General features: G+C 37.6%; 1 protein-coding gene across 6 annotated transcripts in view; it reads left to right on the forward strand.

Annotated features, from left to right (window-relative positions):
• cacna1ba (calcium channel, voltage-dependent, N type, alpha 1B subunit, a) overlaps positions 1-25336 on the forward strand; it is a 139068-nt gene that overhangs the window by 37761 nt on the left and 75971 nt on the right. For all 6 annotated transcript variants that reach the window (XM_067438879.1, XM_067438880.1, XM_067438881.1 and 3 more), the window contains exons 5-7: positions 99-251; positions 383-573; positions 19033-19136. In XM_067438879.1, the coding sequence (XP_067294980.1) occupies positions 99-251; positions 383-573; positions 19033-19136 (448 nt within the window). The remainder of the gene's footprint in view (positions 1-98; positions 252-382; positions 574-19032; positions 19137-25336) is intronic.

Genomic DNA, 25336 nt, shown 5'->3' on the forward strand with positions numbered 1-25336 from the left:
TGTTGTTGTTAAACTGTTCGCAGCTTACCATTCTTTGCATTTAGTTGTCAGTTTTTGCTGTTTGCAGTACATACAGTATTTCCTCTGTGTGTGATAAGGTCTCCAAGTGGTTCTCAAGTCCATCATGAAAGCGATGATTCCTCTGCTTCAGATCGGCCTTCTGCTCTTCTTTGCTATTCTCATGTTTGCCATCATTGGTCTAGACTTCTACTTGGGCAAGTTCCACCGCACCTGCTTCAGAGTCGATAACGGTATGTGAGCTTTAGCATGCTAATGGAGCTTGTGGTTTCAGTTTATTGTGTTTGTAAGCACTCATACACTCTTAAGTTGCTGTAAAGAATGCTGAGATGGTTTACGGCTGACAGTAATGTTGTTCAATCAGGGGAACAGGCGGCTGACTTTCCATGTGGGTCTGATGAACCAGCCCGGACGTGTGAAAATGGCACAACTATATGTAGGGAATACTGGACCGGTCCAAACTTCGGCATAACAAACTTTGACAACATCCTCTTTGCTGTGCTCACCGTCTTCCAGTGCATCACTATGGAAGGATGGGTTGACATCCTTTACAATGTGAGTCTAATAGTCTCGTACCTGTAGATTTCTGCATGATTATACTGACATAAATGTTTCTTCTATAACTGTTTTTTGACTTTACTCGTGAAAGATAGAGATGGATGATCATTTTAACAGTAATTTAAAATTGGAATTTTGTGGCATTTTGCCCATGACTGTTAGCCCTATAATAATATTTCCCAATATTGCTGTTTTACTGTATTTTTGTTCAAATAAATGCAGCCTTGTTGAGGATGACATCTTTCAAAAACATAAAACAAAACAAAGCCTTAGACATTGAAAACAGAAATTTCATCTGGCGAAAGTAATATTTATTTCATGAACCGAACAGTCAAAATAGCAAAATAGTACATAGCGCTCTCATTTCTGTGGCTTTTTAAAAATAATACTGAAGCAGTAGTGATAGGTAATATGTCCAAATGTTTAAAGCTGGAGTTAATGGCATTAATCGAGTTAATTAATAGTTCACCCAAAAATTAAAATGAACATTACCTGATGATTCACTCACCCTCAAGCCAACCTAGGTGTATATGATTTTCTTCTTTCAGATGAATACAATCTGAGATATATTAAAAAATGTCCAAATCTTCCAAGATTTAAAGTATAACGTCAGTAAATTGGTGTTCATATTTCGAAGCCCAAAAAAGTGCATCCAAAAAAATGCATTCATCCATCATAAACATACTCCACACCCCTCTGGGGTGTTAATAAAGGCCTTATGAAGCAAAGTGATGTGTTTGTGAAAGAAAAATATCCATATTTAAAACTTGATAAACGAAAATAACGAGCTGCCGACAGTCGTCCGTACGCACGCATCGATTTATGGTGAAAGAGTAACCCCTGACCTGATTTTTAAATTAAAATATTTTAGCCACTCAATAGTCTACAATATAATAGGCACATAAACGTAACGTAATGTAAAATAACTTATTTAACTGTGGAATATTCTGTGATAATGGCAGCGCTATGTCGACTTTTGGCCAATACCGGCAAACTGCAGCCGATGGAAATAATTCTCCATATGTGAGCATTTTATTTGGATTATTCCTCACAGAACTTCAGTTCAAAACAGACTGAGGTAAATTATCTGAAATGATTTTGACAGAAAATTTGAATAGAAACTTACTTTAAATGGATAAAGCTCTGTTAAGACAGTGTTTCCCATCCGCGGTGCCGCGTCACCCTAAGGTGCCGTCTGAGAGCCGTGTGAAAGGTTCATCTCACATCTGATGACGCACCTATAATATGGACTAACTTGAAAATAATGCTTTATGTATGTTTCTGTCGATGGATACGTGCTGGCTTCTCAGTGATTGCCTACATTACAACAGCGATAATAAAAGAAAAAACGTGGGCAAAACGGCCCTCTCTTTGTAAACTGTTCATGCATGCGAGTGCTGCCGTATGTCCGAAATATGACCAGACATTTCCGTCATCATCACCCGGGTACATTCGCCAGAAGAAGCAAATGATAACTTGCCCGCACTGTGAGAAGATCTGTCTCTGTGCACTCGTCCCAAAGCGCGCATTCGTCTCACAGCGGGCAAATATTGAGTTATCTTTCAAGTTTTTTGCTTGAATGGACAAACTCACACAAAAAAAGTATGTCAACATGTCCATCTTGATGAGTATCCAAGCAGACAGTCTGAATATGCCTTAAGTGAACTTTATACAGTCGAGAAAAACGATGACTATGTCTTAAAGGAGCAGCAACCTTTACTCTGTTTAATGTCAAACAAAAGGACATCACTTACTGCTCTTGATTAAATAGCTTGTGTACGTTTAATAAGGATTCATCTTTAATTTAAAGGGGGGGTGAAATGCTGTTTCATGCATACTGACCTTTTTACACTGTTAAAGACTTGGATTCCCATCCTAAACATAGACAAAGTTTCAAAAACTAATGTTGGACGTTTGATGGAGTATTTCTGTGTCAAAAATACTCCTTCCAGTTTCTCACAAGTTTCGGAGAGCTTTTTTCGAGTATGGGTCGGCTTGACGTTAATAGATCAGAAGGTCCTTGTATGGGCCATACTTCTCCCGGGTGCGCCCGCGCGTGACTAGAGCGAGAGAGGAAATGCACGCCCATAAACACTCAGGTGCAGATCCAGTCGATCCAGGCGCCGCGCTCCACTTTATTCCTATGGGTGACTTCAACGCTTCAGCACAGCATTCCGGGAAGGCAGCGCTGCATTTGAACCGATTTGAATGCAGAAATGACGGGAAGCTTCACAACATCGCTTCAGTCGCATCGCAAAGTGGATCTCCTCCGTTCACTGCTGTCAGGACTTTACCAAATCATACCAAAGTGTGTTTTTGACGGAGCGGTCCCAGCGATAAAGGTTTGGTCCTGCTTTGGAAGTAGCCGGTGAGTAAAACTGCTTCAAATGTCTATACTGTTGGCTCGTCGCATGAGTAAACATCAGTAAACGACATGATCGCTTGCTTCGTCATTCAAATGCGCTAACGGACTCCATTGTTTGTATAACGTTACACTGACGAGTCTGACGTGCAAAACCGTTTTGCTTGCTACTGCTAAGGGAAAAGTCGCATATAATAGTCCATAAACCAAATCATGTCCTCATAAACTGCGAGTAAATACACACAAATGTTGACAGGCCACTAAATACAGTACATACCACAGAGACGGACGTCCTGCTGTTGTTGTTTCTCCTGTTCAATTTATTTCAGCCTCCGAATGATTCTGGATCATGATCTGTATTAACTGAGCTCGATAGCCATGAGTTTTTCCACGCTTGAGGACGTCACCGCTTTGCGCGCGTGTCATTCTTTAGCTCCGCCCACACGATACGCCTCCAGGCGCTCCGTTTTTTCCAGAAAGACTCGGTACAGCCCATATTTCTTTTATAAATATAATAAAACTAAAGACTTTTTGGAGATATGAAGGATGCAATACTACTCTATAGGTACTCAAGATTGACATGAGATTGACTGAAACTGAGTGTTTCACCCCCCCCTTTAAACAGTGAAATATGCAGTTATTTTACATTTGATTACTTTATTCAATTTCTGTACCTAAAACGAAATGCTTGATGGCATTAATTTGTGCTGCTGCTTGTATTCAAGTTATTGTTTCTTTATTTGTTATTTTCTTTATTTTTATTTGAAAGTATAGACCTAGTCCTTTTTTCCCTGAACATTGTAAATACTGAAATGGAGGTGGAAGGCAACAGTTTACCTGGAAATTATTATTTTATTTATTTAATCAATAAATAAATCAATTGTCTGTGTGTGTGGGGGACAAGACCCACCTACTTTTTAAGACCCATGTTATTGGACCCACTCACTTTTATCGTCTCTAATTCAGCACATGTCTGTTTACCTACCCTTAACTGAGAAACACTTATTATTAATCATGTTAGACAATTTATTTCCCCTTTTCTAATAATTTTCTCCATTTTTATATAAAATAAATGCCTTTCCGATCTGATATGTGATGGGAAAAGGTAGTAGAGCGAGTGTGGCAAAAGGCGGATTCGAACCTCTAAATCGATTTGCGTCAAAGCTTGATGCCATGCGTATTACCCTACTCAATAGCCACGATAAACAACCCAGTGATTTCTGTAATTTTGTCTTTCCCAATCAATCGTTTAGTAAACGGCACTATTTCTATCTGGGCACGGAGCATAATAAACATGCAACTTGTTCATTATCATTATCTGTGAAACTGTTGATTTCTATGGCAGTTAAATTAATATTGTCTTTTTATTATACTATTGGTATTGACTGGTTTGAGGTCTTTTTTTGGTATAGGCAAGGGATATGGCCTCAAATGTACCATTATGCAGGAAATCACATCTACGAAATAATACAATTTATGGGGGAGAACCCCCAGACCCCCCGCAAAAAAAATGCCCCGCCTATTATATTTTTCACCAGCTGCTATTGGCACCCACCAACTTTTTAATTAGCCTCTGACACCCATGGGGTCACATGACAATGATGTGCTCAAAACTGAAAAGATTTTGAGATGACAACATTGTCAAACCGATCCCTGTTCACATATCCATGACTTAATTAGAAGGTATCTTAAACTGTGCAAAAAAACAAAACAACAACACATTTCCAAACTATATAGTCCGCCCAGTGAATTTCGCCCATTTCCACCACTGACCATACTTGATTGTTCAACTATTCGTGTAACTGTATTTAAATAGGGAAAACGTGGAGGTGTTTGGTCGCTTCTGACTTGATCTCTGTTTGGTACCATAGTGAATGAACTGGGCTTAGTGGGCTAAGCTAAATTCTATCAGAATGTCACCGCGCGTCAGAGCGATTATGTGCACGCACTGAGACGAGAGAGTTATGTATCAACTCGTCTTAGTTAAGGGAATAACATAGTTTAATATGGAAAAGCGGTAAAGTATCCCTTTAATAGCTCTACACTGCTGCAGTTATCCAGGATCAATAGACTACTTCCACCCAGGCTACACTGCTGAATTTGAACAAAGATTATAGATGGTTCACTCCTATTACTTTTGAATGGCAGAAACTGCAACATGCAATATGGCAAAATGTGTCACTCCTTCTAAGTAAAAAGTCAATCTCTGATTGGTAAATTCATTACATCACTGCAGTTGTTAGAATGGCCGCCGAGTGAATAGACTTTTCTTGAAAGGGAGTTTGCCTGAACACTGTGCCACAAAGTCAATATCCAGTATCAATTTCCAGTCTGTTCCACTTCTTATTTTGACCAAGAAATGTTTGCTTAGACATAAAGAGTCCATCTGAGTGACATCTGTATGATCAGTTTGCTTTTTTTAATAATATGTTTAGCGGCGGGTAAATCTGAAATCGATGATACCACAATAAAAGCCTGATGGGAAACAAAGTGGTAGCTCTGGCAAATAAGGGCACAGCAGATCCGAGAAAGGCTGTATAGTCCAGTAATGTTTGTTTCTTGAACTGATCTCTGAAAACAAAGCAGAAAAGCATCTCGCATACTTGGATCAAAGTGCCTCAAACTATAGCGCTGAATGTTTTTAGCAAAGCACAAAATATTTTTTACTTTGTTTGTCTCTCTTAGTTTCCATGTTAGTAAATTTTTGTCTCAATTAAAATAGTTTAACAGCAGTCTCCCCTCAATGATGTAACAATAATACCTCACAGATGTATCAACACCTTTGCAACAATTTAACATTTATTTTTTTACTGTAAGTATATCATATTTCAATGAAAAGATGGCTCCATCTCTGGTTGTGTTTTTGAGCATTATCATATTTCCTTTTGTAGCGTGTTTAGACTTGCCGCTGTCAGTTAAGCAGTGAATTATGCTCACTTAATTTCTGATCTTTAGGGGGCTCTGGTTCACTTTCCTTACACCAGCGTGAATAATCTCTATGTCTGGATTTTTAATTACATAGTGTCTTTCCCTCCTTTCACCAAGACCAAAAATATCATGATTAATCACAGTGTCCTATGAAGCTATTAGTGTTGAATTTAGCCCTGTGGTTCTGGAGGATATATGGAATCTGTGAGTGGTCTGCTATCCATCAGGGAGAAAGAGAATGTGAGTGTGTTTTACAGCAAGGTAAAATGAATAAAAAAGCTTTAGGAAGTGTCCAAAAGGCTGATGCGGGACGTATGTGATTGAGATGTTGAGAAGAAGCTGGTCCCTGTGGTGGCTATGGTCTCTCGTTTCCTGCCATTACTTTGAAATCCTGTTGTTAAAGGCCTCTTGCTGTCTTGCTGATGGTTCTGGAAGCACAAGATTAAAGAAAAACCCTCTGACAGGAATCTGTATGTGTGGTCATTAAAGACATCCATATGCTTGCACTCATTCTCATGATTAGTGGAAAAATCCTAAAATCTGGTGGTGATTCTAGTACCCTGGGTAAGATATCTCACACTGTAAAAAAAATAAACATTTAGTTTGAGTGTAGCATGATGATGATTGCCTCCCTATTTTAAAAAGGTACTTCTAAAAAGCCAAGTATGTTTGACAAAATCTGTTTTATGCGTTCAGTTTGCAGTTAGTTTTGTCCTCAGATGGTACGGACAGTGTATATATTGGTTAATTGAATAATAAAGCAGGCATCTGGTCCTTGAAGTGGTAAGCAGCATTCAGAATGACAGGGATAAGATAGACGGATAGAAGCTAATGGTCCTGTGGTTAGCTAAGGGCTATTGCAACATGATACTGCACTAGGCTAATGGAGGAGGCTGGTCTGCTTGGGCTGTGTGTTGCCTATTGAAAGTTTAGTAGAGTAAGGCGGAATGTGCTTTTTTTTAATACAATTTATTGAAGGAGAGGCAAATATGGCTACCTTTTCTGTTCTTAATCTAGATAATGTTTTTCTTCACATTGACCTTTCATATATTTCCTCAATTCGATGTGTTTTCCTGTGGTACTGTGAGTATGCAGAACTGCATTGAGATGAATGCTTTATACGCTGGCTTTCATATTTAAAAAAAAAATAAACATAGCTCAAAATGAAAATTGTCATCATACTCACTTTCATGTCGTTCCAAACTGCCCTACTCTCTTTCTTTCCTTCATCTTAAATATACGAATGAAGATTTTTATTTGAATATTAGTGTTCTTGTTGCTTAACTTGATTGTGTGTAAATTTATTCATGTATGCATATTATTACATGTAAATTATGTATGTGTATACATCAATCAGGCATAACATTATGACCAGTGAATAAAACTGATTATCTCTTAATCATGGCACCTGTAAGTGGGTGGGATATATTAGGTAGTAAGTCAGCATTTTGTCCTCAACGTTGATATTTTAGAAGCAGGAAAAAAGGGTTAGAGCATCTCCAAAACTGCAGCTCTTGTGGGGAGTTCCCGGTTTACAGTGGTCAATATCTATCAAAAGTGCTCCAAGAAAGGAACAGTGGTGAACCGGTGACAGGGTCATGGGCAGCTAAAGCCTTGTTTATACTTTCGCCTGGCTCCTCTGGTGAAATACACCATGGAAACGGTATTTCCTGATGGCTGTGGCCTGCCACAATGGACAAATGGTTCAGGAATGGTTTGACGAGGACAACAACGAGTTTGACTTGGCCTTCAAATTACCCAGATCTCATCCAGTCGAGCATCTGTGGGATGTGCTGAAAAAACAAGTTCGATCCATGGAGGTCCCACCTCACAATTTAAAAGACTTAAAGGTTCTGCTGCTAAAATTTTGGTGCCAGATACCACAGCACACCTTCAGGGGTCTAGTAGGGGTCATGCCTTGGTGGGTCAGGGCTGTTTTGGCACTGAACGTTGGACCAAAAGGTGGAAGGCCAATAGGAAGATGGTCATTATGTTATGCCTGATCTCTGTGTGTGTGTGTGTGTGTGTGTGTGTGTGTGTGTGTGTGTGTGTGTGTGTGTGTGTGTGTGTGTGTGTGTGTATATATATATATATATATATATATATATATATATATATATATATATATATATATATATATATATATATATATATATATATATATATATATATATATATATATATCAAATAAACACACATAAACACACATAGGTTGCGTCAATTAAAAAGAAAAAAAGGGTTGCACTTAAAAAAAGTTTGAAAATCACTGCTCTAGAGTGCTCTGTTATACTTACCATGCATCTCATCTCCCTGTTCACATCTACACCAGGGATAACTCCCTGACAGCTCTTTAACCTTAGGGGAGAGGGAGAGGGAGAGGGAGAGGGAGAGGGAGAGAGAGAGAGAGAGAGAGAGAGAGAGAGAGAGAGAGAGAGAGAGAGAGAGAGAGAGAGAGAGAGAGAGAGAGAGAGAGAGAGAGAGAGAGCTCAGAAAGAATTATATATTGAGCACAGCACTTGGGCTAATACCTTTGCTTTCCCCTTAATGCAAAAATCACATCAATTCATTTTTCTGCAACATATCCCTAAACAGACAATCCACTCAATTACCCACCCTTGATTTGCTTATCAGATATTTCATTAAAAATACTACTACTATGCTGGTTCTTTTCCGTGACAGCAAGTTTTCATTCGTTCTTTAAGAGCAATTGCGCGTGTTAACGTTGGCCGTCTCCTCTCTAATCAGGTCTCCTCACTACACAGTCCAGGCTGAAAAGCAGGATATATGTATCAAATCAGTGGCTTCTCTCCGGAGATCAATACGCTTCCCCTCGGTTCTTCATTTTCTCATTTCTAATAGAGCTCTGATAGGCTCCAATCAGTGTGCTGCTCATTTGCAAAAGTAGCCAGAGAAATGGCGTAATATCTCTGAAATATTCAACTCAGACATCCAGCTATTTTGGGGGCATGCAATGAATTTTTCAGAACTCTCTGGTTATTTCATAACAGCTTATGTTAATTTTACACACTACAGTTTTAGACCAGGGACAAGATCATGAAATATTCTTAATAACGATTGCTTCTTATTTTCTGACATTTTGTAATAAGCAAGAAAATATTCATGAGTTTCTATATTCTTAAAATATATTTATATTTTGAATTCCTAATATTCTTTAAATAGTTTTATCTGCATTCTTAATATTTTATTTGAATAGAAAAGGGTAAATTATTAAAAGAAAATTATTGTTTATTGGTGCATAGAAAAGGTTAATAAATGGATAAATATAGAATTAAAATGTTTTTTTGTTTTTTTTTTATGTATAGACAGAGGGTATGCACATGACGTCACCGTAGGCAGAGCCACTGTGGTTACACTCACTGAGTGGCAAAAATACTGATGGCCCTTTTTTAACGATCTAAACTTATGGTCTGAAGCGCATGGTGTAAGTGCACTAAGGGCGTGTCCACTTTTGCTAGATTAATAACGGGAAAAATGGTTGGCGCACATGGTGCATGGTTGAAAAGGGTATCCCTATTCTCTTAATGAGTCATGTGTGTGTTTTGGACATAACATGCACCAATTTCACCAACATGCATCTCCCATTCCCTTTAAAAGCCAGTTGCACTTGCATCATGGCGAAATTTGCGCGCATAAATACTTCTCCAGAAGTATTCTTCTTTTTTTTTTTTATATATATACTTTTTTTGTGTGTGTTGCTATTTTGATAGCACTGTCCCACACATACGTAACTCAGGCAACGACTATGGCAGAATCTGTGTGTTACTAATCCAGGTCGAATATTCAATGAAAAAGTCACGCCTTCCATCACGAAAACCCTGAGTGTAAGGGTGGGTTCAGCTGGAATGCCATGAAATAGCTGTACAAATAGATGTAACAGAGCTGAATAGATTTTAGAGTAATTGTTGGTATCTTTTTACAGGGTGCTGAATATTACAGAACAGAGAAGCAAATGGATCGCTTCAATTCTCACCAACAAATGGATGATGAATTTGCATTTTGTGTCAGATATGTTCATTCGGAGGGGCAGGATATATGATCACATTATTTGATTGACAGCTCTAGAGCGAATGAGCTCTCTGACTCATAACAGACACGCACAGAAGAAAACAGCGCTCTGTATGCTGTTTCAAGCTCTTTAGATCACATAATTCAGTGAAGAAAAGAAAAAAACCCTGCCTTGTGTAAATAGTTCCATAGGGATTTATTGTTTCGATTCATTGTGTCGTACATTATCGCTGTTTAATAACGTTTAGTGTGAAAGGGCCTTAACTGTAAAGTTTTTGTCAGCCTTTAAACCTTTAAAAAAACATCCATTATGATGGGCCTTGTGTTCTACAAAAAGGGATGGTTGGATAATGTTAGACAAACCCGGTTTTCCTTACACTACAAGTTTAGATTTATAGATAAGTAAATAGGAGCACAAAGGAGGTTTTTTTTTTTAGAGATTGAGTTTACACCGCGGTTTACACAGCTGAAAGTTATCCAGATAACTTTAAAAGTTTCAGGCTTTAAGTTAAATTTATTTGTATAGCGCTTTACAATACACATTATTTCCAAACACCTTATAGAAAGTCACTAACATTATGACTTTCTATAAGGTGTTTGGAAATAATGTGTATTGTAAAGCGCTATACAAATAAATTTAACTTGAAGCCTGGTCAATGTTAAAGATGAAATTAAAGTGACAGGACATGATTGGATATTCTGGTTGTTTCAACATATATTGTAGTGCTGAATTTAGATCTTCCTGTATTGTATTTATAGTGTTGTCTAGAAGATTCACAGGCCTTGCTTTATGCTTTTCCCTTGCGTTGAAATCAGGCCTACATGTCAGGAAACCCGATACCTGACCACATGTCAATGCCCATGGACCAACTAGAGTCCAATTGCCTTTAATTTAAGCAAATAATAATTTGTTGCTGCAGTATGTTTCTCACTCAGTCCCAATGAGAATAATATAGAGCTTTTAACTTTTCAAGTATTACACTTTCTTTCTTACAAACTCTTGGGAATCTGGCCCCAGGTTTGAATCCAAGCACGGTAATGTTTTTCTGGTTTTACCCAAAACTTCGACTTTGTTTGTGTGAAACTTTATTATTTATGACTGATTGTGTTGAATGAGTATCTCTGTAGCACTCTAAACAGTAGCATGTACCAGGTGGCCGCGTGATGCTGTACAGTCCCTCAACTGACAGGGTGATCTGTGTGGTATATGGGGGCCATGTTCCCTGGCATTCAGAATTGTTAGTATGATTGCCCAATTGATCAATCTACTGTTAAATGTTTAAAAATAGTGCCGCAGGGAGCAAAGATGGATTTTGTTTGGATCCACAGTAGTGTGCCAAGTCCTGTTTCTTCATGTTTTACTGGAAGACCAGCCACCTATAAAATAAACTCTCTTAATAAATAAACTCTCATAAACTCAATCTCCTATGTGTGAGGGTGGAAGTGAAATTCGTATTATTATTTTTTGTGCTTTGCGGATGTCCTTTGTATATGACAGGATTTAATAAGCCAAACATTTGGAAAAGAAACATTTTCTTTTGTAGTTTGTTGACAGCAGCCAGAGTGTAATGTTTTACAGTCTGCTGCAATTATGAGTAGAATGACCACTGCATGACTGCACTCTTGAGCAAAAGCACACGGTTTCTCTGTTTCTCTCGTCCTTAAGTGTTCTTCTGCAAACTGGCCTTTCAGTCCTCTGGGATCCCTGATGAGAGGTCTAATGACAGATGAATGTTTCTAGATCTTAGCATCCAGACCTTGGCTCTCATAGAGATAATCTGATTATCTCGGACACTTGAACTTTACATCAGTGGAAAATTAGAAGCTGGCATCCGTTTATCCTCATCCTCTGTTCTCTCCAATTCTCTGTAGACGTATAAGCGGCTCTGTTCCAAAACCTGGTGATCTGTCTTACTTCCTATACATACTAAAGCTTCTAAAAGAGCATCCTAAACACTGAACCTCATAAATTACTGATTTAAAACACATACATACTGTTGGCCAAAAATAAGTGCACTCCGCCAACAGTGTTGGGCAAGCTATTTGGAAAATGTAGTGAGCTAAGCTACCAGTTACTCTACATTAAATTAAGCTTCACTACACTGAAGCTACCCCCCCTGGGAAATGTAGCAAGCTAAGCTACAGCAACTTGGCAAAAGTAGTATACTGCATCTAAGCTACTTTTATTTATTTAATTTTATATTGAACCAACTTAATTTCAGTCAATGCTATCTCAGTAATCAATAAAAGTCAAGCATATAGACACTTTTTATATAGATACTTTTTCAGTTATTCAAAAACTGTCGACAAAAACATGCAATCCATTATATTAACAAAACCATGTGTAAACCAGGACAAACTGTAAGTTAATTTACAACTCAACTCAGCTCAAAGTACAGTAGCAAAAATATTTAGACATGCTCCAAAGAGCAGGAGGTGGCCAGGCTGGACCCCGATGCTTTTAAAAAAAAAATTTCCCCCGATGCTTTTAACAAATTGTGTTTATTCAAGCAACACAATAGATTATTTTCAAACTTTGCATTGAAAAAACTGTTTCTCTTTTGTCACCACACATGCACGTGCAACAGCGAATTGAGCGCTCGGAAACAAAGCTCAACTAGATTGCCCGTAAACCCGTCTTTCCGTACTCACTGCCAAATGAGTAATTTAAAAGGCTTGCGCACATCTGTGCGCGTCTGCACGAGGCAGAAAGGAACGTAGAAAGTGAAGTATATCCACGACTTAGCAGTTTAGCAAACTTAGCAGACTTAGCAGAAATTGTGTTTCCAATTTGAGAAATTTCCAATATTCAGAAATGCTTGGGAAAATGTAACGTTAGCTTGTGTGGATGCTACCACACTACTTGATCAACAGAAGAGTTTCGCTATTGAAAAGCTATTTGATTGAGAAAACAGCGAAGCCTTAAAATAGCTTGAATGTAACTCTTCATCATTTAGTATATGCGGATCCGTGCATATGAAAGTTAGCCCCGCCTCCACTCACTCACACCAGCTCAGAGACCCACTCGGTCAACTTTTACTCAAGTAACTGTAGTAAACGCTATGGTTGCACAAAGGTATTGCTCTTTACAACTTCAGACACATAACGGTAATTAATACAATTAGCCTTTTTCTTGACTACATTATCAAACAGCTAATAATGTGTTGCACAATGTTGCTAATGTTATTCTCCCACTATATTGCTAAATGTACATGATCTTTCATATCAACAGAAAAATATACTAATATGACTTCCCTTGAGACACCCCTGGTTCACAGCACAGCAATGATGATATACTAAAGCCTGCCCGCACATTGACATGATTGGTTACAAGGTAGTCAATGTCAGAAACGCCAGCGGTTTCAAACCACTTTTTGACACTGTCTTTGGTTCACTGGAGTTTTAAGGAGAAATGCATAACTCAGAAATGGTATTGACTAATGAATTTGCACATGGTTTGTCTAAAAGTATATTAAAACATACAAAGACATATTAACAACATTGAAAACTTGGTCTTTAAAGAAATGGACAGTTTTATTTAGCAAGAATGAATTAAATGAATCAAAAGTGACAGTAAAGATCGTATTATATACAATTTTTATTTCAAATAAATTCTGTTCTTTTGAATTTTCTATACTAACTTTCTACAGAAATATTAAAGGTCCACTGAAGTGCCTTGAAACACGCCGCATTATTCAATGTGTTGACCTAATTTCCCCTGACACGGCTCCAGCTGTTAGCAGCTCCTCCCCTTTTTTCAAACAGCCAATAGCGTTTCGTTAATATACAGTTTGACTAGAGCACAAGAGCGGACCTTTCTGTTTGGTAAAGCCAGTTTCCTTTAACACTGTTTACCATCACAATCTCCTCCATATCGCTTTGAAATGCAGCATTCTGTGCAGAATTCAAATGGTCGATATGTTTTGTTGTCTGGGCCGACTCGAGCATATGATCCGCGCTGCGCTCCCGTGTCTGTAGTCTAAATTTAGACCAGAGCCGTTGGAGTGAGTGCGCTGCTCTGCGGTGTGTGAAACTAACATGAAAACAGACTTAATTCGCCTCAAATGAAAGCATATTTACACTGAATCATTTCCTATCACATATATAGTGTGCTATGTCCCTTTCACCATGTAGAAATTAGTAAATGTGTGTTAACAACTGACCGATTTCAGCCACAGCTTCAGCAGTGTAAGGGGCGGGCTTTAGATTCTAGAGAGCATTTTGATTGGACAGAAGATTTGACGAGAAAGTGAAGTCTGCGATGATGTCACCAAAATCTGAGATTTGTTTTAACGGAAATGAGAGACTGTAAATTTTGAATGCTCATATCTCCTAAATGCAAATTTTGTCATAGTTTTGGAACATACCAGCTTATTCATAACTTTAAGGCTAACACAGTCATACTAAAAGCTAAAAAACTTCCATTTTGATTTCAGTGGACCTTTAACCAGCACAACTTTTTTCAACATTGATAATAATAGTTAATGTTTCTTGAGCAGCAGATCAGCATATTAGAATAATTTCTGCAGGATCATGTCGTGACACTAGAGTAATGATGCTGAAAATTCAGCTTTAAACAGTAGTGTGAATTAATGACATTTTTGTTATTTTGTTTGCGTGAATTATGTTTTTATCTCATTCAAATGGAGGTATCTTAGAAGGCATCTTAATTAAGTTTGTGTTGTTTAACGGTCTGCCTGGAAACAAATGCTGGGACGCCAAACTGCCTCGTGGAAAAGAACGCCATTGTGTTTACAACTGTGATGATGAGCGCTCACTAGGATCAGGTAAACACTGGAATTTTAAAAGTATGTGAAGTTCCATTGTTGCAGTAAACTTGCACAACATTCTTGAATTAATCATTTATAGACATGTGCCGGTCTGTTTATGCAGGGACATTGACTTTACATATTCAAACCCATAAACATTACATGGGATTGGTTTGCGTTAAATGTCTATCAAACAACTGGACTCGATTCAACACATAATGCACGTGTTAAACATTGCGCCATGGTTTTAAGAAATTTGAAGGTAGTTCCTGATTGCTTGTATTCCTATCGAAATTATTGGATTTTCCCTTAATTTTTGCAGAATAACACTAAATATAGCTACACCTTTTTCTCCTTTAGACTCTGCTGTGTCTCATTACTGATCAAATCTCTAATTTCCTTTTGACTACATACTCTAGGTTTATATGCTGTCTGAATTTATTTCAGGCCATTTTCGTTGATTTTTGTTTTATTTAAAGATAAATGATAAGTGTGTAAAGGATAGAGGAGCCACATTATAGCTACTAGCTATAAGCAGATTTGCAGATTTGTTTCATTATTCATACAGTGAATGGTAAAAAAACAGTATTGTGATCTTACCACATGACAAATAGTTGAAGATCACAACAACAACAGCATAAATGCAAGCAGCAAAACAATAAATAGTAACACAGCTTTATTTATTCATGTCCCAGTGCATTGCTGAGAACTCGATTACCACATTTATCACACTATTATTATCCATAGTTTACACATATTGTTTAAAAATACTCACATTTGACAAACATAGAAAAATATTTTTTTGTGGTTTTGGTTTATTGGTAACACTTTAGAAATGTTGGCCCATATCGATAGGATAGAATCTTGCAGTTGATGGAGATTTGTGGGATGCACATCCAGGGCACGGAGCTCCTGTTCCACCATATCCCAAAGATGCTCTATTGGGTTGACTGTGGGGGCCATTTTAGTACAGTGAACTCATTGTCATGTTCAAGAAACCAATTTGAAATGATTCGAGCTTTGTGACATGGTGCATTATCCTGCTGGAAGTAGCCATCAGAGGATGGGTACATGGTGGTCATAAAGGGATGGGCATGGTGACAATGCTCAGGTAGGCAGCGGCATTTAAACGATGCCCAACTGAAACAAAGGGGCCTAAAGTGTGCCAAGAAAACATCCCCACACCATTACACCACCACCACCAGCCTGAATAATGGTAACAAGTCATGATGGATCCATGTTCTCATTCTGTTTATGCCAAATTCTGACTCTACCATCTGAATGTCTCAACAGAAATTGAGACTCATCAGACCAGGCAACATTTTTCCAGTCTTCAACTGTCCAATTTTGGTGAGCTTGTGCAAATTGTAACCTCTTTTTTGTAGTGGAGATGAGTGGTACCCGGTAGGGTCTTCTGCTGTTGTTGCCCATCTGCCTCAAGGTTGTGCGTGTTGTGGCTTCACAAATGCTTTGCTGCATACCTTGGTTGTAACGAGTGGTTATTTCAGTCAAAGTTGCTCTTTTATCAGCTTGAATCAGTCGGCCCATTCTCCTCTGACCTCTAGCATCAACAAGGCAATTTCGCCCACAGGAGTGCCGCATACTGGATGTTTTTCCCTTTTCACACCATTCTTTTAAACCCTAGATATGGTTGTGCGTGAAAATCCCAGTAACTGAGCAGATTATGAAATACTCAGACCGGCCCGTCTGGCACCAACAACCATGCCACGCTCAAAATTTCTTAAATCACCTTTCTTTCACATTCTGACATTCAGTTTGGAGTTCAGGAGATTGTCTGGACCTGGACCACACCCCTAAATGCATTGAAGCAACTGCCATGTGATTGGTTGAGTATATAATTGCATTAATGAGAAATTGAACAGGTGTTCCTAATAATCCTTTAGGTGTGTATGTGTGTATATATATATATATATATATATATATATATATATATATATATATATATATATATATATATATATATATCATTAAAAATGATAATTAAAAAGAAAAAAAAAATATATATATATATAATTTTTTTAAAATATATTTTATAAATGTGTGTATATATATATATATATATATATATATATATATATATATATATATATATATATATATATATATATATATATATATATATATTAGTATATTGTTACGTTTATTATTTACAGAGCCAAATTTCTTTTTTTAAGATTAAGAGATTTAAGATTATTTTGTACATTGTATTATTTTGTGTGTGTGTGTGTGTGTGTGTGTGTGTGTGTTTGTATAAAGAAACTTTGACATGTAAGCTTATATATAAAGCTATATCTACCTATAATTATTCAATTAAAATATCTTGTGTAATGGATTAGGGGTAAAATAAATATGTAGGGGGATAAAAATAATATATATTGTTATATAATAAAACACAACAAATAATTATAATCAATATTCATTGCTAAAAGCTAGACAATTTTGTATTAAAAATCTAGTTATTTAAAAACTTTTACTATGTAGTGACCTTTAATTTGCAGCAAGATAAACTGAGTGAGTGACTTTATTGCATAAGCTATATGTCACTTTGCTCACAGCTGATCAAATTTCGGTTTGAGATCTCTTACTTAGAACATAACCTGCCCCAGAGCAGATTAGCCGTGGAGCGCAAGTTACCATGCTGATGAAAACAGCTACAAGCTGATCCACTTTCATGGCACCTAAAACCCAGGGTTGTGCCTAAAATCCAGAGTTATGCCTTAAACCCAGGGTTGTGCCTAAAATCCAGGGTTATGCCTTAAACCCAGGGTTGGTACAAACGAAACTGAAATGTTTCAAACCGTTAAAGGGATAGTTAACCCAAAATGAATATACAATATAGGATGAACTCAGGGTGAGCGGGACACTTTTTGCCATTGAGATGAGTGTCCTTCACACCCTCAATTCACCCTAATAAAGAACAATTTTTTTTGTCCATACAATGTAAGTCAGTGGTAATTAAAACTGTTTGGTTCTTCAAAATATGTATTTTTTGCTGTGCTGCAGAGAAAAGTCATGAACAAAATGAAGGGTGAGGAAATGATGACAGAATTAACATTTTTGGGTGAACTATCCCAAGATTTTAGTGTTTTTGTCATTTTAAGAGCAGATTCACACCTCATAAAATGTGGTAGTTGGATTGGAAGCACTAGATAATTGGCCGCTTAACCATTATACTGTCTCTCATATCTGGTTAGCAGATGCTCTTGACATTACTGTGGTAATCTGGTGAAGTCTGTATTCAGCATTCCTCCGATCCCTATATCACCCGAGGGATCAATGGCTACATAAAACCTCATAAAACCACTGAGACAATGTCAATTTCGCCAACCGAAAACACATCCATTTAGTATGTCACAACAATTTTCAGGCTTTAGTGGAAATGTACGCGATTCAAGATTGTTCCATGCACCCTCAGAATCAGATAAAACCTTTTTTAGTGGCCTTCGAAAGAGATTCAGATGGCGTTCACCTACCATTCCTTTTAAACCGCAAGGATGGCAATATCCTACCCTGCACGAAGAGTCGGTTCATTTTAAAACAAAAATGTTTTGCTTAAGAGATTCTATTGTGCTGTCATCTTTCATTCAGATGCATGAAACAGTAACCGATATAGACTTTAGTAGTAATAAATAAATTATGATTAAGAAAATGTCAGTCAGACAAATTCCCTACAGCACTGAAATAAATGTAATTCTCAGGGGAGTGGATATGCAGCAGTGAAATTTGGCTCTGACTGCTTTAATGCCCTTGCCAAAAATGCCATTTTAAAGCTAAAACAAGAGAGATAAACGGACAGAGGTAGGCACAACTACGGAACTGGTTGCCGTAGAAACAGCTGTGTAAGAGAGTAGAGGGGGTTTGAGGATCTGTACGTGTGCTGAATCAGCATTCTCCTTGATCCCCTAACAATTACAAGACATTATGTGAGAGCAATTTGCAAATAAATGACCACTAGGAGAAATCTTGTCTTTGCATGCCTCATAAACGCTGAGAGTGGCCCAGTGTTGTATACTCTGCATAGTAAAACTCGGTCAGTGTCACTTACTAGTCTAGAAGGGGTTTCTTCACAGAGCGATGACCAGTAGATTGCTCTTTATGTCCTTTTTTACCCCTGAAAAAGACCATGGGATCTCACCAAAAAGCAATTATCCAAACAATAAAAAGGATTGTGGCTGTGGATGTGCTATCTTGAAATGTGTTAAAGAGATTATAACAGAGGTTGTTAGTGAAGGATTTCAAGGCAGTGAGAAGTCTGTGGAGATTTCCATGTGTTCTCGCACTGATGTTTAATTCTCTCTGTACCTGTGCTCCTTCTCAGTTTCTACTTTCATATCTTGTGTCTCATTGCAGGCCAACGATGCTTCAGGGAACACCTGGAACTGGCTCTACTTCATCCCACTCATCATCATTGGCTCTTTCTTCATGCTCAACTTGGTTCTGGGTGTGCTGTCAGGGTGAGTCTGAAATCAGAGTCATCACATTAGTCCCAACTCTGTGGGAATTGTCTGGAATTTAACATCGTTCATCTTAAAATGTACTCAGTGTTTCTTGAAAATAAATGCCTGGCCTGACATTATAGTCATTAGTGATGAGATGGTGGAAATTGGACATTTATTTATTTATTTGGACAAACTTTAAATTAGGGTCCAGTTCTCACTATTAACCTAATTAACTATGACTTTTGCCTCAGTAAACGCTTAATTACTGTTTATTAATAGTTAGTATGATAGTTGTTAAATGTATGTATTGGGCAGGATTAAGGGATGTAGAATATGGTCTTGCAGAATAAGGCATTAATATGTGCTTTTTAAGTACTAATAAATAGCCAAAATCCTAAATTGTTGCCATTTATTTATTTATTGGAGTGCCTTAAATTCATTAACTTAATATGAATTCAAGTAAGGTTATTTAGAATAACAAAAAAATAATAATACAAATAATTAAATCTAATTAATTGAAATTCAAAGGAATTGAAGTGTGTTGAATTGAACCACTGTACGTGTTGTTTTTATGTATTTCATTTTCCAGTATGAATTTCCCATAAACATATTATACAACATATGGGTTATTTCAAGAAACATACAGTGCAGTATAACTATTTTAAAATAATCATAATCATATTTAATTACTTTAAAAAAATCACAATACCCGTGTTGAACTATAGTTTGTTCTTTGTTGAATTAGTAAAGGTTTTTCCTTGCATTTGCAGATGCATTACATTCAAATTTCAGTTCATTCATGAGTTTGCAGGACCCTGGTTTGCAGTTTTATATGATTTTCCATTCAACACTTGTCCCAATGTAGCCTGACGTGGTCATACTCAATTCTATTTAGAATATGAGTCTGAAATTGCTCCATTGGCCTGTGATTATGGGGCGTATTTCAACTGAACCAGGAAAGACATTGGATAGACCAACAACCAATCAGAGCAACGAAGGGACGCATTGTCAAATGTCAACATAGTTCAGCTGAACTGTGTTGCCAAATCCGCAATTTTTTCCCGCCAGTTGTTTTCTATGTTCGCGGGTTGAAGCGACTATTATGTGATATATAGACTCATGAGTGTGAATTTTAGGCAATCTTGCCAAAATAACACACATTTTACCCCCAAACACCATTTTTTTCCTGGAGAACCCCCCGTAGAAGCTATTGTTTAGGGCTAGTAGTTGGCAGGTTTTGTTGTAAAAACTTGGCAACCCTGTCACGCGCGCTGGAATCAGGCTGGAATACGCGATCTTTGCCGGTGTTGTAAAAAAATAAAATAATTTAATGATACACAGAGTACTTACCCAACATGATCATCATTTCTGAGAGAAATTGTGATGGTGAATGCATATACAAACAAGCTCTACGTTTAGGATTCGAAAAAATATAATCAAAGCGTCTTTGATGACATGAATGATTAGGTTACTGTTTTTCATCTGTTCGTCATCATCTAAAGCCCGCCCTGATGGTTTCATTGGTCTGAACAGTTTCTGTCCGGAGATAATTACTCCTCTATGGACCATGCCAGACCGAACTGCCTGACCTAAAAATGTTGTGGGCGATGCTAAGTTCGGCTGGCATCCGGGCTAGTCCCAACGGAGAGGGTCTTCCTTCATAATTCCTTCTCTTGATTGGCTGCAAACATACATCTAAAATTTTACCAATACAAAGTATGCAGTAAACATTTGAACCTTATATTGGAAGCAAACAATCAGTGTTCCTTTTAAAATGATGCATCTTAAAGGGGTGTTTTGTTTTTATAAATGGGCTTTCCTAAACCATTGAAAGCCCCATAAAATAATTTCTCTCCTAAAGCTTGGAATCTATTCACCTAGCTTATGCATATAGAGAGTAGACTCCATGCTAAGTGCAGTGTAGAGCCATGCTTCTGAATTTGATTAGGCAGCTCTATTTTGCCAATGTAATGTTGGTCACAATTAGGTTTTTCCTCCATCAATTGTGATCAAGCCAAAAGCCACATTCACTTCCTATAAAACAAATAACACGCTCACACTAAAGCATCTTTATTTTTCACTCATGCTTTACCTCTCTTGCACTCTTGCTCACTCTATATTCACCACTTTCTCTCTCGCTTACACACACACACACACACACACACACACACACACACACACACACACACACACACACACACACACACACACACAAACAAACACATTGTTTTAATGGAAGGTCTCTGGATGAATGCTTTGTGGTGAATTTAGCTGCTGGTGGGATTAGAATGTATGATTTCCTGCAAATCCTCAATCTCATGTTTACTCTATTTCACTGAATGGCTCTTCATGTCTGTGTTGCTATCATGTGGGATTAGATATTTATTGTTGCTCCTTCAGAGGGACTCTAACCTCCTTTGACATTTTTTAAGGCTTTAGTTGACAGATTTTTATGTGGTTGTGTTGCTCTCTCTCTCTCTCTCTCTCTCTCTCTCTCTCTCTCTCTCTCTCTCTCTCTCTCTCTCTCTCTCTCTCTCTCTCTCTTTAAAATGTAAAGTAAACATCAGTCTTGTTTCACAGTTCTTACCCAATTAGTTTTATAAGTTTGAAATTTATGTATTTTTTTTTAAATGTACTCAAAAAATATACATAGACTGATCAGGTCTAACATTATGATATTATGATATTGTGTTGGTCCCCCTTTTGCTACAGCCCTGACCAGTTGAGGCATGGTATCCACTAGACATCTGAAGGTCACCAAGATGTTAGCATCAGATCCTTTAAGTCCTGTAAGTTGCATGTTGGGACCTGCATAGATCGGATCTGGGGAATTTGGAGGTCAAGTCACACCTCAAACACGTTATTGTGCGCCTCAAACCATTCCTGAACCGTTTTTTCTTTGTGGCAGGGCGCATTATCCTGCTGAAAAAGGCCACAATCACCAGGGAATACCATTTCCATGAAAGGGTGTACATGGTCTGCAATGCTTAAGTAGGTGTACGTGTCAAAGTAACATCCACATGGATAGCAGGACCCAAGGTTTCCCACACTCTAAAAAATGCTGGGTTAAAAACAACCCAAGTTGGGTTGAAAATGCACCAACCCAACAATTGGGTTGTTTTAACCCAATGGTTGAGTTGTTTTAACCCAATGGTTGAGTTGTTTTAACCCAGTGGTTGGGTTGTTTTAACCCAATGGTTGAGTTGTTTTAACCCAGTGGTTGGGTTAAATGTTGCTTAAGACAACCCAATTGCTGGGTAAGAACAACTCAACCATTGGGTTAAAACAACCCAATTGTTGGGTTGGTGCATTTTCAACCCAACTTGGGTTGTTTTTAACCCAGCATTTTTTAGAGTGCAGCAGTGGTCCAGTTCTGATGCTCATGTGCCCACTGTTGGCACTTTCAGTGGTGGACAGGCGTCAGCATGGGCACCCTAACTGGTCCACGGCTGTTCAGCCCAGTACTCAACAAACTGCGATGCACGGTGTATTCTGACACATTTCTATCAGAACCAGCATTAACTTCTTGCAATTTGGACTTCACTCCCCACGTGCATCAATGAGCCTTAGCCGCTCATGACCCGGTCTCCGGATCACCATTGTTCCTTCCTTGATCCACTTTTGATAGATACTGACCACTGCAGACAGGGAACACCGCACAAGAGCTGCAGTTTTGGAGATGCTCTGACCCAGTCGCCTAGCAATCACAATTTGGCCCTTATCAAACTCCCACAAATCCTTTCGCTTGCCCATTTTTCCTGCTTCTGATACATCAACTTTGAGGACAAAATGTTTACTTACTGCCTAATATATCCCACCCACAGGTGCCGTGATGAACAGATAATCAGGGTTATTCACTTCACCTGTCATTGTTATGCCTGATTGGTGTGTACTACCATTCAAAAGTATGGGATCTTTTACAACCAAACCAAACAAACAAACAAACTATTATATGGGTTACTTGAATTCAGCAAGAATGCATTATATTTACCAAAAGTGACAGTAAAGACATACAATGTTACAAAATATAGCTGTATGTATAAATATTGCTAAATGTTCTAAATATTCATAGTTTTCTAAAAAAAAAAATTAAGAAGAAATGTTTCTTAAAGGGTTATTTAAATTATTTCATTAATTACTGGGTGAACTAACCCTTTAAGCACGAAAAAACTACAAAATCTTACTGACCACAAACTTTTTGTTGTTAGTTTACAGTATGTAACATAAGTGTTGACATACAGTAAGATTTTGCTGTTAAGATTTAATTTTTCAGATCATTTAGTGTTCAAAAAAAATTATGGAATTTAGTGTTCAAGTTTGTATTGTATTATTTTAGTATGAAATTATTACAAATTTAATTGCATAGTTTGTATCTGTGCATAGTTTGAACAATTATTGAGGTCTCTTCTGAAATTCTAGTAGAGAAACATTGTGATCTGTTTAGTGTTTGTTTGAAAACATTATAACTCTTAGTGGTTATAATGCTGATGAACATGCTACTTTTTCCATCAATGCTCATTCAGTCCACAAATCCTCTCTCTCTGTCTTTCTCCCTCTCTTAATTTTCACGTTCTTGTGTCGTCCTTCAAGTAATGTTATCATTCACCGCACTCACAGTGTGAAATTTATTCATTTAAAGCTGTTTTTAGTTTGAAAGGTGAAACATACCCTCAAAGACACCCATTCTTTAGAGGATCTGCATACAAGTTTAAATAGTTATACTGCCAGAAAATATTCTCATTCAAGGATGTGTGTTTGTGTGTATGGAAGTGACAGAATTTGTGCAGCTTTTACTTTGTTTTTATGTGTAGTGAGAACTCTCTAACAGTGTATTTGTCCTCATGGTAATCCAGTTCAAAAGCACTGTGTGTTCAAGAGCTGCTGTGCAGCCCCCAAATGATCACACTTCCAAAAGCTTTCTCCTCCTGATGTGTGAAATGTCTACGCACCACAAAGGATGATGGGAGCTCAGGAGCAGATTTAATTAGGCTAAAGTAAAGCGTTACATAAAGGCATGGCACAGGATTGTCAATGGCTATGTCATTCTCCTTGCGCTTTAAAAGTGAAGGTAAAAGTGGAGACGTTTTTGGTCCATTCTCTGCACTCTGGTATATTATATAATATAAATTATATTATATTATATTATATTATATAAATTATATTATATTATATTATATTATATTATATTATATTATATTATATTATATTAATTATATTATATTATATTATATTATATTATATTATATTATATTATATTATATTATATTATATTATATTATATTATATTACAGTGCCTTGCGAAAGTATTCGGCCCCCTTGAACTTTGAGACCTTTTGCCACATTTAAGGCTTCAAACATAATGATATGAAACTGTAATTTTTTGTGAAGAATCAACAAGAAGTGGGACACACTCATGAAGTGGAACACAATTTAATGAAAATATTTCAAACTTCGGCCCCTTTACTTTTAGTGCAGCAAACTCTCCCCTGAAGTTCAGTGAGGATCTCTGAATGAGCCAATGTTGACCTAAATGACTAATGATGATAAATAGAATCCACCTGTGTTTAATCAAGTCTCCGTATAAATGCACCTGCACTGTGATAGTCTCAGAGGTCCGTTTAAAGCGCAGAGAGCATCATGAAGAACAAGGAACACACCAGGCAGGTCCGAGATACTGTTGTGGAGAAGTTTAAAGCCGGATTTGGATACAAAAAGATTTCCCAAGCTTTATCCATCCCAAGGAGCACTGTGCAAGCGATAATATTGAAATGGATGGAGTATCAGACCACTGCAAATCTACCAAGACCTGGCCGTCCCTCTAAACTTTCAGCTCATACAAGGAGAAGACTGATCAGAGATGCAGCCAAGAGGCCCATGATCACTCTGGATGAACTGCAGAGATCTACAGCTGAGGTGGGAGACTCTATCCATAGGACAACAATCAGCCGTGTACTGCACAAATCCCGCCTTTCTGGTAGAGTGGCAAGAAGAAAGCCATTTCTTAAAGATATCCATAAAAAGTGTCGTTTAAAGTTTGCCACAAGCCACCTGGGAGACACACCAAACATGTGGAAGAAGGTGCTCTGGTCAGATGAAACCAAAATTGAACTTTTTGGCAACAATGCAAAACGTTTTGTTTGGCATAAAAGCAACACAGCTCATCACCCTGAACACACTATCCCCACTGTCAAACATGGTGGCGGCAGCATCATGGT

This window comes from Pseudorasbora parva, chromosome 3 (genome assembly GCF_024679245.1).
Source record: "Pseudorasbora parva isolate DD20220531a chromosome 3, ASM2467924v1, whole genome shotgun sequence".
In the NCBI taxonomy this organism is placed as follows: Eukaryota; Metazoa; Chordata; class Actinopteri; order Cypriniformes; family Gobionidae; genus Pseudorasbora; species Pseudorasbora parva.